Source organism: Cucurbita moschata, unplaced genomic scaffold (genome assembly GCF_002738365.1).
Source record: "Cucurbita moschata cultivar Rifu unplaced genomic scaffold, Cmos_1.0 Cmo_Scf00022, whole genome shotgun sequence".
In the NCBI taxonomy this organism is placed as follows: Eukaryota; Viridiplantae; Streptophyta; class Magnoliopsida; order Cucurbitales; family Cucurbitaceae; genus Cucurbita; species Cucurbita moschata.
This window is the reverse complement of record NW_019268538.1, coordinates 1,434,581-1,451,133: the sequence shown is the minus strand read 5'-3', so window position 1 is coordinate 1,451,133 and position 16,553 is coordinate 1,434,581. Positions and strand designations below refer to the sequence as shown.

The 16,553-nt window shown below is 35.7% G+C and overlaps 4 protein-coding genes and 1 pseudogene across 5 annotated transcripts in view; 1 reads left to right on the top strand and 4 right to left on the bottom strand.

The window, feature by feature from the left end:
- The window catches only part of LOC111459808 (transcription factor TRY-like), a 4,807-nt gene extending 4,580 nt beyond the window's left edge, over nucleotides 1-227 (top strand). Inside the window, exon 4 of the mRNA XM_023102881.1 lies at nucleotides 7-227. The gene's annotated coding sequence lies outside the window, so the exon portion shown is untranslated. The remainder of the gene's footprint in view (nucleotides 1-6) is intronic.
- A 935-nt stretch (nucleotides 228-1,162) lies between these two features.
- On the bottom strand, nucleotides 1,163-6,040 carry LOC111459807 (mitochondrial carrier protein MTM1-like). 2 transcript variants are annotated; one of them, XM_023102878.1, is made up of 11 exons: nucleotides 5,905-6,040; nucleotides 5,441-5,714; nucleotides 4,275-4,364; nucleotides 3,352-3,480; nucleotides 3,093-3,152; nucleotides 2,833-3,003; nucleotides 2,453-2,555; nucleotides 2,260-2,354; nucleotides 2,017-2,166; nucleotides 1,751-1,809; nucleotides 1,163-1,498 (listed from the first exon to the last, which is right to left on the bottom strand). In XM_023102878.1, exons 2-11 carry the CDS (start codon nucleotides 5,711-5,713, stop codon nucleotides 1,360-1,362), a joined length of 1,269 nt encoding a protein of 422 aa, XP_022958646.1. In that variant the 5' UTR covers nucleotide 5,714; nucleotides 5,905-6,040; the 3' UTR covers nucleotides 1,163-1,359. The 2 variants fall into 2 exon arrangements, with proteins under 2 accessions (XP_022958646.1, XP_022958647.1); XM_023102879.1 differs by having other exon boundaries at nucleotides 2,260-2,351.
- Nucleotides 6,041-7,085: 1,045 nt separating this feature from the next.
- LOC111459618 (ethylene-responsive transcription factor CRF2-like) lies at nucleotides 7,086-8,141 on the bottom strand. Its single transcript, XM_023102608.1, has one exon. It carries the CDS (start codon nucleotides 8,016-8,018, stop codon nucleotides 7,203-7,205), a length of 816 nt encoding a protein of 271 aa, XP_022958376.1. The 5' UTR covers nucleotides 8,019-8,141; the 3' UTR covers nucleotides 7,086-7,202.
- A 1,182-nt stretch (nucleotides 8,142-9,323) lies between these two features.
- Nucleotides 9,324-11,938, bottom strand: LOC111459500 (annotated as a pseudogene).
- A 1,273-nt stretch (nucleotides 11,939-13,211) lies between these two features.
- LOC111459499 lies at nucleotides 13,212-15,892 on the bottom strand. Its single transcript, XM_023102435.1, has 5 exons — nucleotides 15,544-15,892; nucleotides 15,301-15,353; nucleotides 15,011-15,175; nucleotides 14,497-14,598; nucleotides 13,212-13,567 (listed from the first exon to the last, which is right to left on the bottom strand). The coding sequence occupies exons 1-5, from the start codon at nucleotides 15,767-15,769 to the stop codon at nucleotides 13,433-13,435; spliced, it is 681 nt and encodes a 226-aa protein (XP_022958203.1). The 5' UTR covers nucleotides 15,770-15,892; the 3' UTR covers nucleotides 13,212-13,432.
- Nucleotides 15,893-16,553: the final 661 nt, after the last annotated feature.

The following is a 16,553-nucleotide window of genomic DNA, read 5'->3' as shown; positions in this document are numbered from 1 at the left end:
GGGGAGAGAGAGAGAGAGAGAGAGAGAGACATACAGGCAGTGAGGCTCAGTCAATTAGTCATCAAAGGCTTCTGATGGGTTCTCTCCCTTTTTTTATGGTTTCCCTGCTGATAAGCAGCTTCTAATAGCTTTAGTGTGTACTGCAAGTACCCTTTTTAAGAGCAAATGGTATGGACCTGAGCAAATTTTTATCAATCAAATAAAACATTAAATTTATGATTCTAAATCAAAAACTCAAGCAAAGACTCCTAGGTTCACTGTTCTACTTGTCACACAAACTGATAAGGAGAAAAATAATAAGGATTACCTAAAGATCAAGACAAAATAATCCGTATGTCACTGACTCGCTGTTTGAAAAGAAGAATTATATGAACAGTTGATTCCATGGGCACAAATGAATGAGACTTAATTCAGTTAGCATGAAGAAGATTGCTTGATGATTTGGTCAGCCAGTTCCTTTTAAGGTACAGAGTTGCTTCTCAAACCATAAAGCATTCATATCTCCAATCATATTAGCTTTTGAGATGCACAAAAGATGGCGACAGCAGACACTTCTGAAACAACCCTACTTTATGAAGATGAATATTTTATTTTAATCTATGGAATATCTCTGTACAAAAAGTTTAATAAAGGCGAGAGAAGTGAGAATTTACTAAGACCTATGGATATATTTTAAGCACATAGATAAAAATGTGAAGGATATTTTACTTGAATCCACGGAATTTCTCAGTAGAAACAACGAAGGCAATAGAAGCGATAACTTACTATGATCCATGGAGTTTAGAACACAGATAAAGGTGTACCAAAGGATTGAAATGACCAAAAATAACATTACTTTTAGGAATAAATGGAAAAAATGTCACAAAATTTTTCAGCTACATCAGAGCAACCTGAAATTAGTTTACGCCTCCAAAATTTGCCCACCCCTTCTACAGTTTTCTTGTCATTTTTTTTTTTTGGGGGGGGGGGGGGGGGGGGGGGAAAGAACGAAAGAAAAAGGCGTTCTGTAAAAGACGAAATCGTGGATCTGACTCTGGAAATTTTTGGTTTCTGTTTGAATCCTGTGAATGTGGAAAGGAATTTTGCCTAATTTTTGTTGTTGTTGATTCAGAAATTTGGTTTCACTGTTCATCAATTCAAACAAGATTTTCAAGAAATTTNGGGGGGGGGGGGGGGGGGGGGGGGGGTTGGTTATTATTAGCCTAGAGAAAATCTACAAAACTGAGATATTCTACCCATTGCATTTGGTCCGCACGCCATGCGTCCATAGTAAGACTAAAAGAAAAAAGCTCCCTGGTCGACGAGTTCCTCCTATGCACAGCCTACACCGGAAGAAGGTAAGAAGCAGCTCTTACCCTGTCATGACGCTGAAGTTGGATATTGATGATGAAGAACATATTTCACTACTTCGTAAAATGATACCACAATCCCAACCGATGGGCCTGCACGGCCAACACGAGGTCCAACTCCTGCAAATAGTCCTTTCAACCCACCATCCCTGGTTCAAGTTGAATTTAATTTTAGTCATATACAGAAGAAAATCGAACTAGAAAACTAAAGCTACTTTAGATCATATCTTTGTTACCACAAGGCACAATCAATGGGATAGCTCATTATAGACGAAATAATAATGGAGCACTTCCAAACTTTTCGTGCTTGATGGTGTATTATCTTCCTAGTGAAACTAATTAAGGATAAAGCATCTCTATGGAAACCTACAACAATTTAGAAGTCCGAAATAGTGAGATACCTCCAAACCTCCATAAGAGTCTGCCTTGTTGTCATTCTCAGTGCCCTCACCGGATCCTTCTGAAAGTGTAATGAAAAATAATCAGAACCAGTGTCTAAAACCTTGGATATATCTGTTACATCTTCAAATGTGGACAACAGACCTAATTATCTATAGTTAGAATTGTGTGGGTAGTGTAGCAGATAACATAGGTTAACTTTCTAACAATCCCGCAAGTTCTCAACTCTTACAGGCAACAGGCAATATATTTAGAAAGAAAAAAAAACCTCTATCTGTCGTCGGGTTTTTGCAACATCCAGGGGACATGTAGCGGCAGCAGCAAGACTTCCAGCTACAAAACCAGCAGAAAAGTTGGCCCCAAGCACAGTGGCTGCATTAGCTTCATCACCTACCAATCCAAGGAGTTTCCTTCTGACCTATAAAAATACGAAAGAAGCTCAGTTAAACATAGAGTGCCGTAGGTTAAAGATTAATAAAACCTCTCTACAGCTTAACAGCTAAACTCTCACTGGTTCAAGGGTTGACCAACAAATTGCTGAGAATGGAACATCACGTGCAAGTTGCGCCCCCATTCCAGTCCATAGGGCACGATAACTTTTTGCTGCTAAAGTTGAACTAACCAAGGTAAGAAATTGAACCGGAATTTGACCAGGCGTAAAGAATGTTCTTACAGAAATTAGTATTGATTAGAAATTAACTTACAGGAAGTTTCACCATTAGTTGTGCTCTTAACATTGGAGACGACACCTAGTAAAGTCTGCCAGACTCCAGGCGGCTTCTTGCCAACTCGCATCTCCTTAAATGCCTATACATTAAGAAAAAACCATATCATTCATTTAAATGCATGCCACGACATGAGCAACTTCCTATTAATAAGAAGAAATTGTAGTCAAAAGTGTTTTTAAAAATTATTCTTTTACGTTCTAAAATTTTAACTATGATTTTGAAAATACCTCAAAATATAAACCAGCTTAATTAAAAAAATAATAATAATAAATAAATAAATAAACTGCCAAATGAGGCCCAAATGATAAGCAACATCTTAAGGATGATTCAGCTATGCTTCCAGGTGCTCATATTACCTGCATTCGAGTTCTAGCAAGCTCAATTGGATAACAAGTTGCACAAGCCAAAGACCGTGCCAACGCACCAGCAACTAAAGGAACATAAGGAGTAGCACTAGGATGATTCTGTGAAGTGATCTCCTCTAACCAGTTTCGGAATATGTCATAGCAAGGTAGATAGATTCCCACCTGTTCTTTTAAATAAAAAAGACATTAATCATTACTCGTAAAACTTTAGACAATGAGAGGGGTGGCCTTGGATTAATATGATGTCATACCGTGGGAACAGCAAGAGCTAGGCCAGCATTTGTGCCTCTCCATAACCTTGCAAATCCTTCCTGTGAATTTGAACGTGTAATGAATACAACTAAAACAAATACATAGTTCATAACATACTTTAACTAGCAGACGCATCTATTTTACAAGCCAATTGTGCTACATCATTCAATACCAGAAGCAGTAGTTTTCAAGCAAAAACAAAGAAATAAATCGCAAGTTTATCCATCAGTTAAGATTAACTAGAGAAAATTGACCAACCTGTCGAATGATTTTGTAGAAGACGTCCAACGTCCCTTTGTACTGAAAACAATCAGGAGGACATATTGCTACTGTACCATGAATCCCCGCACGCGCACATGAAGGAGAACACCTTAAATCTGCAAACATCTGGCACAGCATATAGCAATCAAAGATTAATTCAAGCCTACAGAGAGATATCAAGTCCAACAAAAAGACAGTAGCAGCATAAAAATATTAAAAAATACAAATTCCAAAATGAAGCAAAACATTAAGAGTAAGATTTGATAATATGATGACAGATCCTTGCTCCATAAACTCTCATGCCTCTCCCAGAACATTGTCATTCCCTAAAGGCACTAGAGAATGCAAGCCAGAAAATTGAAATGGCATGCCTAAAGTACTTCTACTAATCAATCCAGATTATAAACTTCACAACTAGAAATAGAGGGACAAACGCTTCATGGGTTTAGGTTCTATGACGTGATTTATGACTAGTGGCTTTTGAAGTGAAACTCAATCATCTCCGAGACAAATCAAGTAAGGTATTCATTCCTGGCCCAGAAGAATAAAGTCAACGAAGTTTTAATATTTAAATCATGTAAATATTTGAATTCAATTCAATCTAATTATACATGTTCTCTTTGATCAGATTAGTCTGGGGATTTTAGAAAGAGCCAAAAAAAAAATGCTAAATTACATCATGTTAACGATAGACAATATACACATGCATTTAAAAAAAAATTAAAATTAACAAATCATAGAAAGGGAATGAATACCCTGAAAACTAACATAATTAGCCAGACATCAAATATCGATACACTGTAACATCATATATCACATAGAAAATACAAAATAAAAATCAGAAACACGATTAGATTCTAAAGAAGCTATATCCACGATAGGAACAAAAATGAATCAGACTTCTAGGTAATTGAACAAACCGTATTTGGTCCAAAAAATGCCATGCGACTGGTCCAGTCACTAAGTGGATGCGAATAAGGAACTCCGGCAGCTTGAGCTTGCAACCTTGTCTAATAATTCAAAAAACAGAGAAATGATTAGACCACAGAGCACGCTGGGGAGGCCAATAATATATATAATCAAGGTTGCAGAACACAAGGGAGAAGCAAGAGCGGCCCGATGTATACACTGATTCAAGGTCAAATAGTTATAGAAAATTTAAGAACATCTCAAACTGCTTCTACTTTTCAAGGAGCCATCTGTAACTATAAATTTCAGGTCAAACTACTAATTTAGTCCTTGAATTGTTTTTTTTCTTTTTACAAAAAATAAATAAATACTTGTTTCCTTGACTATTTTGACTCTAATAAGTACCTGACATTAACATCGATGCTTAAATATTGATTTCACACCTTGATTGAACTAATAAGTGATAATTCTACATGTGCCAAAGTAGCAAGATAAAATGTAAGCAGGCCATGCCAAAAATTCAAAAAGATGGACAGGCACCATACTTTCTTTTTTTTTTTTTTGGCTTGCTCACCCTTACTTTATCTAGGTTAACCATTCCCTTGCTGATACATCTTGTTTCCAATCATCGCTCATTAGCCCAAAACACATACCACGTCAATATTTAAATAGGGACTTGATAAATTCAAAATCGAAAGTAATATAATTGCTACGTCCAAGACTAAACTTGTTACTTAACCTAAAATTAACAATAATCCCTTTCCTTATTTCTCCAAAGTTCAAACATTTGAATAAACTGAAGGAGTTGAAGAATCATCATATCATCTTAAACAGCCCAGTAGGAAGGATATATTTCTTAAACCACCTTCCATCCTACGCACCTAAATAAATTTCTCTCAACAAAGAACCGTTTATTCACCAAAGTTCATCTAATCAAGGAATGTTCAAGAACATGCACGCCCGTGGTGTAGGGAGCCAGATAACAATATGATATTTAAACATTAAAAAACAAACAAACAAACAAACAAAAAAACAAAGAGCAGGCTCGTAACTTGTCCCCAAAGGCACTTAACTAACCAACCATATGATTTTACCCCCGCCGTAGTTTTGCAATCACTCCCTCGCGATTCAAGTATTTAAAACCTCAAAAACAGAGAGAACTCTCATTCAACATTACCTTGACAACATCAAGAGGATTTACAATAATCGCCGAAAGAAAGGCGGCACCAGCAGCAGAGGCAGCGCGTTCTACAACCCCCAATTTCTCAGAAGGAGAATTATCATTCGAACACCGAGACGGAGAAGCAGAAAGCCTCACACCATCAGTCTCAACAACCAACATCGCAGAATCACGCTCACAACTCTCAACTCTCTGAGCTTCCGCCGCCGAGCCAATCCAAGAACCATGCCCTCGCTCCGATTTCACCATCCTCTCCGCCAACGAGTTCATCCTGCACAATCCAAACACTCGCTTCTCAAATGAAACATCAACAAGAGCCGAAACCCGATGGGGTTATATTAATGGATGAATGTTCATGCTGGAATGGCGATTGCAATATGCAGTTGGAGAATGGAAAAACAAAAACAAAGGAGCTCTGCAAATTGCTGGGAGAACAGGAAGAAGGAAGAAGGAAGTCTCACCAGAAGAAAGCGGAAGAAGAGACGAGAAGAAGGTCCAAGAACTTTGGCTTTATTGCTCCCCGCGGCTTAGGGCCACTCTTCTAACCTTTCATATTGACCTCCTAAATTTCTTAGTAAATACCTAATTATTCGCCCTAAATTCCCTTTCCACAGATTTATTTTATTTTCTTTCATTTTTAAATATTCTACTTTAATTTATTATATTTATTATATTTATTTCTGCGTAATTCCGATTAATTCTATTTAATTTAGGTTTGCGAAATATTAAGGGAGAAAACAAAGTTACCATTTTACCCTCCTCTTCAACTATTTGATTATTTCAAAACATTTTTAGAATATATTATTTTAATTTTAGTTTAATTAGTTAAAATGAATTTAATTTTAAAATCTTCTAGAACTTATTTTATTTTGTAAGAACGTTTACGACGGGCATGGAATTTATGAATTTACAATACAAAGTCAATGGCTATACAAATTTCTCATGAATTTTATGGAAATTTCCTTTGAAATTAAGATACTTCTTAGAAATTTTGTTGAGAATTCCTTAAGAGGCTAAATTGGGAATTTCAATTAATTAGGAGACTCGTTTTGTTTTTTGTTTTTTTGTTTTTTTAATTGAAACCTAAAGTATTTAGTAATTATTTATTGTTTATTATCCTATGCAAAATTAAATTAAAATTGCAAAATTATATTTGAAATGTTAATTTTAAAATTATGTATCCAATTTTTTTTATTTATTTTGTTATATTTGTTTTTAAATACTTAGTATAATCTATTTTATAAGTCAATAATTATATATATATATATATATATATTTTTTTTTTTTTTTTGTTATTGACAAAAAAAAAATGGAATTATGATCAACAAACAAATACTTAATTTTAAGTTAAATTAATCAAAATACTCTAAAGATTTAAAGTTAAATTTATGTCTCAAAAAAATACTTTTTAAAATTTTTAATTTTTTAATTTTTTAATAATATTTTTAAATTTAAAAAAAATAATTAAATTTGTTGAGCAAAATACAAGGTTTAGGGTAGACAATTTCTAATAATATATATAATCTATTTTATAAATATATAACCATAAAATAATATTTCCTACAGAAAATAAAATATAAAAGTAACAAAAAAAACGAAAAAAGAAAAAAAGTATTATTAAAAAATTGAAATAACAACAAAACAAACAAAAACCGATCCAAGAGATTCCGTTGCGGCGGCCGGAAAATCTGCCAGAAACTAGGCAGGCAGGCGGCGGCACATTTGCCGACGACTATGCGCTGTCACTCTTCCAATTCCTCTACAGAACCACCAAAGGATCCGAACCCATCAAAATTTCTTCAAAATAATCATGATCTTCTCCTCTTACTGCTGGAACAGGGTCGCCGTCGTCTCCACCGCCGCTGGAGTCACTGCCGAACCATGGAATTTCCTGTATTAGAGATGTTTCGTACTCGAGAAGCAGAGGAGGTTCAAAAATAATCGATTTGGATATATCGTCGAAGAAGGGGAAGTCAACCGCCGGGAATTCTTCGGCAGCGCCACCAGTTGCGGCGGTCTGGAATGGCGGCGAGAAATTGGTGGAGTGGGTTCTGTATTGTAGGACCGACGTCGGAGATGAAAGGTTCGTCGGAGACGATGGCTTTACGGCAGGCTCTGTTAGCGGCAGAGGAGTGAGGAAATTTGTTGAAGCGGCGGATTCCCGGAGCTTCTCGGCGGCTCTGTTGTACACTATGGCGGCCTCCTCCGCCGTGTCGTACGTCCCCAACCACATCCGTACACGGCGACCGGGGTCCCGTATCTCCGCCGCCCATTTCCCCCACGGACGCCGCCGGACGCCGCGGAACTTATTCACATTACCCATCGCCGTCTTTTTATTCTTCTTCTTCTTCGTTATCATCTTTCGGCCACCGCCGCCAATCGGCGGCGTCCCGATGGTGATCTCGCGAATGTAACGCTTCACACGGCGGCGTGTGAGACTCGCACCTTCTTCGTCGCTGGATGAGGAGTCGGTGGCCTCCGGATCGATCATCGAGATCCTTACGATTCTTGAACCGGCGGTGTTTTCCGGTGGTTCCGAGGTGGGTTTTGGGCAAAGAATGGTTTGAACTTCCATGGTAGTTTCAGAGCTGAGGGTTAATGGCGGAATCTCTGAATTTGCATTCTACAGAGAGAAAAAAAAAAAGGAATAAAGGGAAAAAGAAAACTAAAAGATAGAGATATTATAAAAATATTCAAATGTTTCTCATAATCACTTTCATAAACATTTTACAAAAACTATCTATAACATATAACAATTAACATTTAACATGAACTTCCGACTCGAACATGAGGCTTAGATCAGCCATAAATTACTTGTCTGTCACTATTAGAAGTAGCTAGTAATTCTCATAGATCCATTATAAACACAGAATAGCAATTGATTCTCATGAGGCTTAGATCAGCCATAAATTACTTGTCTGTCACTATTAGAAGTAGCTAGTAATTCTCATAGATCCATTATAAACACAGAATAGCAATTGATATAGAATCAATTCAAGAGAAAATTTTAAAACCGAGTATCTTAATAGTAAATAAAACTATAAAACTTGTTTTTAGTGTGATTCAAAACACTGAATTGATAAATACCACTTAAATGACTTTATCATGTAAGTTCACACAAAAACTTACTGCCGAAAGTTGTGAGTTTCGTGGAGTTTTTCAAATATCTACTGGACCTACATATATTTAATATTTAGGGCGACTAGTTATGAAAATAGGAGGGAAAGAAAGGAGAGAAAAAAATATAAAATTTAGCTGCATATGTACAAATATTAAATAGAAAGCAATGTACAAAACGACGCCGTTTCTGCTACACACAGAGATAACTACGCGACACCCAACACACCTCTTTATTATTTATGTCCTCTTTCTCCTTTTTTTTTTTTTTTTTTTTCCTCCTTTCTTTTTCTATTTTTGTTTCCTTCATAAATTTACTTTTTCATGGCTGAGTTTTTAAGAAATATTCGAACTTATAAAAAAGGAGTGTTTATCTACTTTCTTTTAATTTTAATTAAAACTATAAATTTATTCCATACTTTTCAAATTAATTTTGAGTTTTAGAAATCAATATAAATTTAGCCATATTTTTTATATCGAGCCCTATTTTAAAATACTAAAATAATTCATAAATTACAGGTTTATATTTATGGAACCACTTGGTATGATTAAAGCTCGTGAAAAAAAAAACAATAGATTTGTCAACTTCAAAAAAATAAATAAAATATATTAGCCTATATCCAAATACATTCAAGTCCCTCATTAAATACTCGATGAATATTCCTTGGAACCCACAATGCACAGAAGTGTTCTCATCCTAGTTTCTTTTAAGTTTTGGAGTTTTCAAAGAGACCTGTGTGGTACTCAAAAGTTCGAATATATATCAAAGAGACATATATTGGTTCCAATCCCTAATAGAACAGAGCAGAAAACAAGGGAGAGAGGTTCAAGGAGCACGATTACATTCATCCAAAACCCTAAACAGAGCTCACATTATCCATGCATAACAAGGGAAAAACATGCTTTTACCTTCTTCTTTCACAAAGCTATTGTTGCACCGAGTATTTGGTGCATTTCTTTTTCAGAGGGATTGAAACAGAATTACAATTGCATACAAATTTGCCAGGCATATAAAATGACAATAGACTCCTCCCAACTTACAAGGGGTATGGGGGATTGGGATACTATCTTACCTACCCCATGGCATACTTCTGGGTCCAGCTCCTTGCCGTGGTTTCATACTTGTTCCTGTCTGTCTTGTACATGTGAGCAATCTCCGGCACCAACGGATCATCGGGGTTGGGATCCGTTAACAAAGAACAGATTGAGAGCAACACCTTAACAAATCAATGATCCATTCGTTCAATAGAAACTTACAGCCCATGATTCATCAATCAAAATTATAGAATAATGCAATGCAACAAATCCCTATTAATTCGAACTAGATCAGATTTTCCCTAAATCTAAGCAGGGACCTTACTATGTCGAAGTTCCACCATGAAAGTGAGAAATCTAATGCAGTGGATAGAAAGCACATGAACTTCATCAAAAGAACATGCTTAAAATAAATATTTTAGTGTACCATTCAATATAGTTACCAACTTTCAACTGAGCCTGAGAGATGCATCAGGCCCCATTTGCATGTCTGATTTCAATATCTTAAAATGACCGTTGTGGATGCAGTCAATATTTTTATCATTATTATTATTATGGAGAAAGGGAAACGATGCAGTGTGTGAGATGTGTTATATGATAATTTACTATGATCTTCAATGAAATTTCAGGGGATGGAACCTTAGAAATGGTTAGGGCAGGGCTCCACTGTTCTTTCAATATATCCAGGCAAATGCTTCCGTTGCTGTTTATATTTGGGTGGAATACCTTTGTTCTGAACGCTACCTGAAAATTTATTATTTATATGAGTTGATCGAACAAAAAGTAGTCATTTTGCATTCAACAATACTATGGATAGAAGTTATAAGTGTTCAGCAGGAGAAGCAACTATTTCCATGATTTAGATCACAGGCCATGTCTGAGAGATCCCAGTAACATTGCCTGAAGTTCCAAACAAAAATCAGAATGTAAAATAGGTCTATAGTCTGCATGAGTTGCTCATACAAATGTTTGTACACAAGTGCTTATTAGATAAGATGAGTCCTCAGTTGCCATATATTTGGAAATCTAAAGCCCTGATGCTAAAATCAAAACTAATACGCGCGTGAATGCTCATAATGCACAAAATCAGGAGAAGGGGAGTGTGATAAGGATACAAAATTAACAAAGAAGGAAATACCTTAGGAGGCTTAAATGGGTAGTCTGGAGGGAAGTGAATGGTGACAAGGAAGACACCACCAGCATAGGGACTATCTGGAGGTCCCATTATGGTTGCTTGCCAATGAAACATGTCTTCAGCTACAGGACCTGTGATCGTGGCAGAACGTATCAACAAAGGAAGACTTGCAACTTCCGTTTAAAATTATAAGCCCTAAACATTTATGAACATATATAAATGAAAGTCTTTATATATTTTTTAGCCCCTAATGTTGGGATGTTTTTTCAATTTAACCCCAAAAGCTTCAATTTAGTCTATTGTGTTGAAATTAGTTTTTGAATGTTACCCTTCCTACTAGTGAATGTTAGAATTGGTTGATGATAAAGACTATATGACATGATTAATTAGATAGTTGAACAAAAAATTTGAGGAGAAATTATGTCATCTAAGAGAGGAAAAGTCAAAATTGCCAACTTCTTAGAAATTTGGAGGAATTTGAAGTTTCCTAGTTTAGGTGGCCTAATTCATCCTACCATTCAATGTAAGCCTAGCATCCTAGCATCAACAAATTCTAACATTCACCAGTGAACATAGTTAAGATACGGGGGCTAAGAATGGAAATATGTCTTTGAAAAGACTACAGAAAAATTACATCTATACCAAAAGTTTCCTGGAGGCTGTAACTATTGATTATCCATGCCGTTTCAAAGGAAATTCGTTTTCAATCTCATTCATAGCACACAAAAACACCACTAGAAATTAAAATCAGAAAGCATCGTAATTCAAACCATCATGAAATTACAAACACATTTTCAACACCAACCCAAGCAGAACCTTCTCAATCAGATCAAAACTAAAACAATCCGCTTCCAACCAGCAGCAAACACGCAAAAGAGCAAAGATCGTGGTCAAAACAAAAAAGTACATAAAAAGAAACAAAATACCAGCACTACAAGACGTGGGAGGATCCTTCTGCAAGTCCTTGAGCTCCTTCAAGATCCGCTTAGACGCCATCAGAAAAAACCTAGAAATGACAGCTAAAGATCACTGCCATCAGATCAATCCAGAGAAAATCAAAACAAGATATATTGCATATATGGATAAACAAGAATACCTGATAAGCAAAGATGGAAGAAAATCCCTCACAGTTAGATTTTTGGTTTCTGGATCTCTAAGCCGTGAGGGCTCGTAAGGACGAGGATAGCGAAAATAGAAGAAGAAAGAGAATTGGTAAAGAAAAAAAGAGTATTTATTGAGAGCGTTTAGTGTGGGGCCCTCTAAATCTCGCGGCTTCTGATTGGTACAGTTTCATATTCTTGCGACAGTTGTGGGTCCTCCCTTAGCGTTTTTTTCACGGATATATAAATATATTATTTTAATATAATTCAATTTTTTTTTTCTTTTTTAGAGTACAATTTAATAATATCATTTTAATTTTGTTGGTTAAATTATAATCTAATTTGTGTCTATGTCTAAATTTTTAAAAATTCATAAATATAATATAAAATATAATTAATTTTAAAACTTTTTAAATTTGGTTAGAACCTAAATTCAAAATCAAACTTACTGAATGCATAAAAAAAATAATAATAAATAAATAAATAACTAAATAAACATAAATTATTGAGATTAAATGATTGATTAAACCATTAAAATTGTGTTCCATTAATTGTTATGTTAATATTATATTCAAGTCTTTTATAACCATTTTTTTGTCTATGGAGTGGAGTGAAGACAAGGAAGTCGTCCTCATCCCCTCACCTACGTCGTTGATGTTGATTCACTCATATTATTAGAAATTAGAGTCGACCCACTTTGTTGAAATTATTATTTGATGCTATTATAGTCAACAAAATACATAAAACAAAACACAACACAAATAAATTAGTAGTACAAAAAACTAATCCAATACAAATCGAATAAATCGAATTCCAACCCTTTTGACCCTTTTGCTCTCCATGTTCGCTACGAGTAGCAGGTTCGTTCTCTTTGATTCGATGTTTTTACTGTTTCTTCTTCCCTTGGGGTTTCATTATGGATGATTTGCGGGTTATGGCAGGATGTGGAGAACAGGGTTTACATGATTAAAGAGCTGGATCGGGTAACAGGTCAGGTGGGTAAGCCGGTTTCGCCATTAATGGGTGCTTACGTATTTGTAAGCTACAATTGAGCATCTGGAAACTATTAGAACTTGGAAATAAACTAAATTCCAGCATTGAACACGAACTAAACTATTAGAACTTGGAACTAAACTGAATTCCAAGCATTGAACATGAACTAAACTATTAGAACTGGAAACTATTATGCTCGATTTGTAAGCTACAATTGAGCATCTGCCTTTCGTATTGTACAGAGCTTAAACTGAATTCCAGCAACTATTTTATGTCATAAGCATGTTTCTTTGCTTCAAGATTCCCCCCTCTTGAAGGGAAATTCATGCATGAAGAACTCAGTATGAGTTTGTCACAGTTTATCTGGTAATATTTATCAAACAAGTTCAAAAACAAAATTCCATACATAATCATTACTAGAAAGGTGATAACTTTGGTATAACATATGGATAATATCATACTGCTCCCAAAATATCAACCAAGACCAAATAGTCAGCACTACAAACGCCTATATTCTTTGTCAAATGTACAATCTCAAGTGGCCTCTGTTGTCATATACAAAGATGCCATAGTTGGAAGTACAACACAATCATTTCCAGAATTCTTATTTTATGACGTACCGCCAAGAAAGTGAGCTACAGCCTTATCAGTGTCGTTGTCATACATGAGTAATGCCTCGACCACTTTGTTGGATGGAAATCCCATCTCTCGTAGGAGTGTGTAGCCTTTCACAAATTCTTGAACCTACAAAATTATGCTCGAGTCAGTCAGCAAATCCAAACCAAAAAAACAAACAAAAGAGTACTTTACGAGATGGAATAGAGGAACTAAATCAGGACTCTATTAGAGTTTGGAACTAAATAAGAACGAAAACAAGACTATATTTTAACCTCTTAAAAGGTGAGGTAACATTGCTTATATTCAACCTTATAAAAGGTGAGGTAAAATTAAATTAAATTAAATAGCATAAGTTATAAGATAACATCAAAGAGTGGATAGATCCGCCATCTGTGCATCGCAAGCAAACGAGCAACTTGATTATAGTACATGGAGAAGTAAAGATAATCCTGCAAGCCCTTTACACATGATCAAGAATATAACATATATATCCCAACCATTGTAGCATGTGTCCCTAGGGGACAAAGGGCACAATGACTTGACTTTATTCTCACCTTCCCCTGGCTTACCATTGGTAATGAGCCACCATTCGTAATTGGCTCAAGGTTCCAACCTCAATGGTGGCAAATAAACAAGAGGGTTAGGCTCATTGAGGGACTTAACCTAACAGCTTACAACACGAGCTGACAACAACCATGCATCACCTCTATTTATGCTCCGAAGGATATCCCTCTCAATCAAGAGGACCCCTTCACAATTTTGTATAAATGGACTACATATAAATTAACTATTCTTATGAGACACGACTATCTAACTCTACAATATTTGTTTGACAAGAGAATTTGTAGGTCATTAAATCCTAGGCAGGTGGCCACAAATGGCTTGAATCCGTTCTCTTTTAAGTATTTTATTATTTACATTGGCCATTATGGACTAAGCCCTATGTCAATCATGGTGGTTTATCAAGTATATATCAAATGCCATAAATACAATACATTACAATAAGATCAGATCCCATCCCCTTGGACGTAACTCCATCAATCATTCATAGTTACCTTGGTTGGATTGTCTCCATAATTAGCAACAGCAAGTGAAACTGCTTCCCGACTCAAGCCAGATGCAACATACTTGCTCACAACTGGATCTCCTGGAGAACCCTACAACGAAACATGTATACTCATAACAACGAGGATGATAGACTGTGGAAATATGTAGACCTCCAAACGGAAAAGAGGGAACTGAAGCCGTGAAGACACCATATAATAACATTTTAGGAAGAAGGTAATCAAAATAGTATCTAGTATCGACTAGATAATCTTTCTTTTTCAAGAGACAATTAACACAAAGTACAAAATTAATAAATAAATAAAATTGCCAAGGAATAATATATGTGATACATGATATCAAGGAAAGAAATCAACCCAAGACGGATTAAAAGTTACAAATATGCTTTGGGTAAATGAAATTTTCCTTGATTAACCCCTGGTTAGAAAGTTAAAGTTATATTATGAAGCTATTTGATGAAGAAAAAAAGAAGAACATTAGAACATAAGAAGGAAAAGAAGGTACCATTGAAGATGACGACTCTACTGGTCTAGAAGGAGGGTGTTCCAACCCAAACCGATTCCAATTCGGAGTTTCTTTCTCCGCTTCAGCTAAAACCTTTTTCTCAAACTCAAAATCAAATTGGAAATTGCTCCGAGGAATATCTCCAACTTGTGGCGATAATTGAGGCTAAAAGAAAAGATCGAGCCATTAAAATCCGAAGCAAACATTTACATTACCAGATTTAATAACCGGAAAGTCGATCATATCTCGATTCAATTCAGAAATCGATGAAACTCAAAATCAAAACTCACCGGAGGAGTAATTCGATATTCCGGTTTAATGGTAACCCGGATGCCCAATCCTGCTGTACAATCAACAAATCGAAACCAAAACGAAAAAAAAAAAACGTATCACAATCAAAAAACCTCAAGATTGGAGGAGTTGATTAAACAATTCAAGCAAACCCTAAAACAATTTCTGAAACTCGCAAACCACAAACCTAAACGATTCATCAAAAACTCATAAATAAGCGAGATCAAAGGCGAAGAACTTACAAGAGGAGGGAGAAGATGGAGAAGGAGCAGCAGAAGAAGAATGGTGGTGGGAGGAGACTCGAGCCACCGGAGGCGCCGGTGAATGACCTTGCTGACCGATCCTCGGGTACATGGACTGTGTATACATAGGATGAATTGAAGGAGATGGTGAAGATGAAGCGGCTGGGCCGTACATCGGAGGATGAGCGTTGTAGTAGCCGGGCTTGTTTCTGTAATCATAAGCCATAGCCGAAAGGAGGAGGAAGAAGAAGACGGTACAGTCGAAGACGGAGAGGGAAAGACGGTGGACAATCCAAGTTGAATGCTTCGCGGAGAAGTAGACTTTATGAATGGTTATTTCATATGCGGTTTCCATTTTATTGTAATTTGCAATAAGGCCCTTCCCAACCCAAAGTTTTCTCAATTTAATTTTAATTATTTTGGTTGAATTTTTAATTAATTAAATAACATTTACCATTTAATTAATTTATTGTTTAAAATGTTTTTAGTATCTTCTATTTTAATATATTTGATTTAGTTGGTCGATATTAATATCATAAACTTGCCTAATATAATTTAATAAAATTATATAATACAACTATTATTGATAAAATTATATGACAATTTTATTTAGACTCATAAATATTCATAAAATTATGTGAAACTTACTCGCTTAATAGTTCTCTTGGACTCATTTTGTATGAGCTTGGGATATGACCTCATCCCGAACTTTATATGCTTACATTTCAATCCAAGCACGTCGCTGCGTGACCTCCATTTGAATGACACTGGTGACTTTGCGGACATTATGGTTTCTATCTGTGTACAAGTGCATGCCTACCAAGGAATGGATGTCAATTTCAAGGTAAAACCATAACATCATATCATGTTTCATTTGAAACACCTCTCCTCGAATAAAGTACGCCTCCCCCTTAATTGAGGCTCGACTCCTTTTCTTTTGGAGTCTTGGTCATTTTTTACTATGCCTTCAAGGAGCCTCGACTCAACTCTCTTTTTTTTTTTTTTTTTTT

Bases quoted from the DNA above. Each gene is read 5' to 3' on its own strand.
- LOC111459807 (XM_023102878.1), bottom strand. From the start codon at position 5,713: ATGAACTCGTTGGCGGAGAGGATGGTGAAATCGGAGCGAGGGCATGGT. The intron at 4,365-5,440 runs GTAATGTTGAAT...TTGAATTATTAG, and splicing joins ATCCTCTTGATGTTGTCAAG to ACAAGGTTGCAAGCTCAAGC. The intron at 2,556-2,832 runs GTAATATGAGCA...CTTAATGTATAG, and splicing joins TTGCTAGAACTCGAATGCAG to GCATTTAAGGAGATGCGAGT.
- LOC111459618 (XM_023102608.1), bottom strand. From the start codon at position 8,018: ATGGAAGTTCAAACCATTCTTTGCCCAAAACCCACCTCGGAACCACCG.
- LOC111459499 (XM_023102435.1), bottom strand. From the start codon at position 15,769: ATGGCTTATGATTACAGAAACAAGCCCGGCTACTACAACGCTCATCCT. The intron at 15,354-15,543 runs GTAAGTTCTTCG...TTGATTGTACAG, and splicing joins TCCATCTTCTCCCTCCTCTT to CAGGATTGGGCATCCGGGTT. The intron at 15,176-15,300 runs GTGAGTTTTGAT...CTTTTCTTTTAG, and splicing joins AATATCGAATTACTCCTCCG to CCTCAATTATCGCCACAAGT.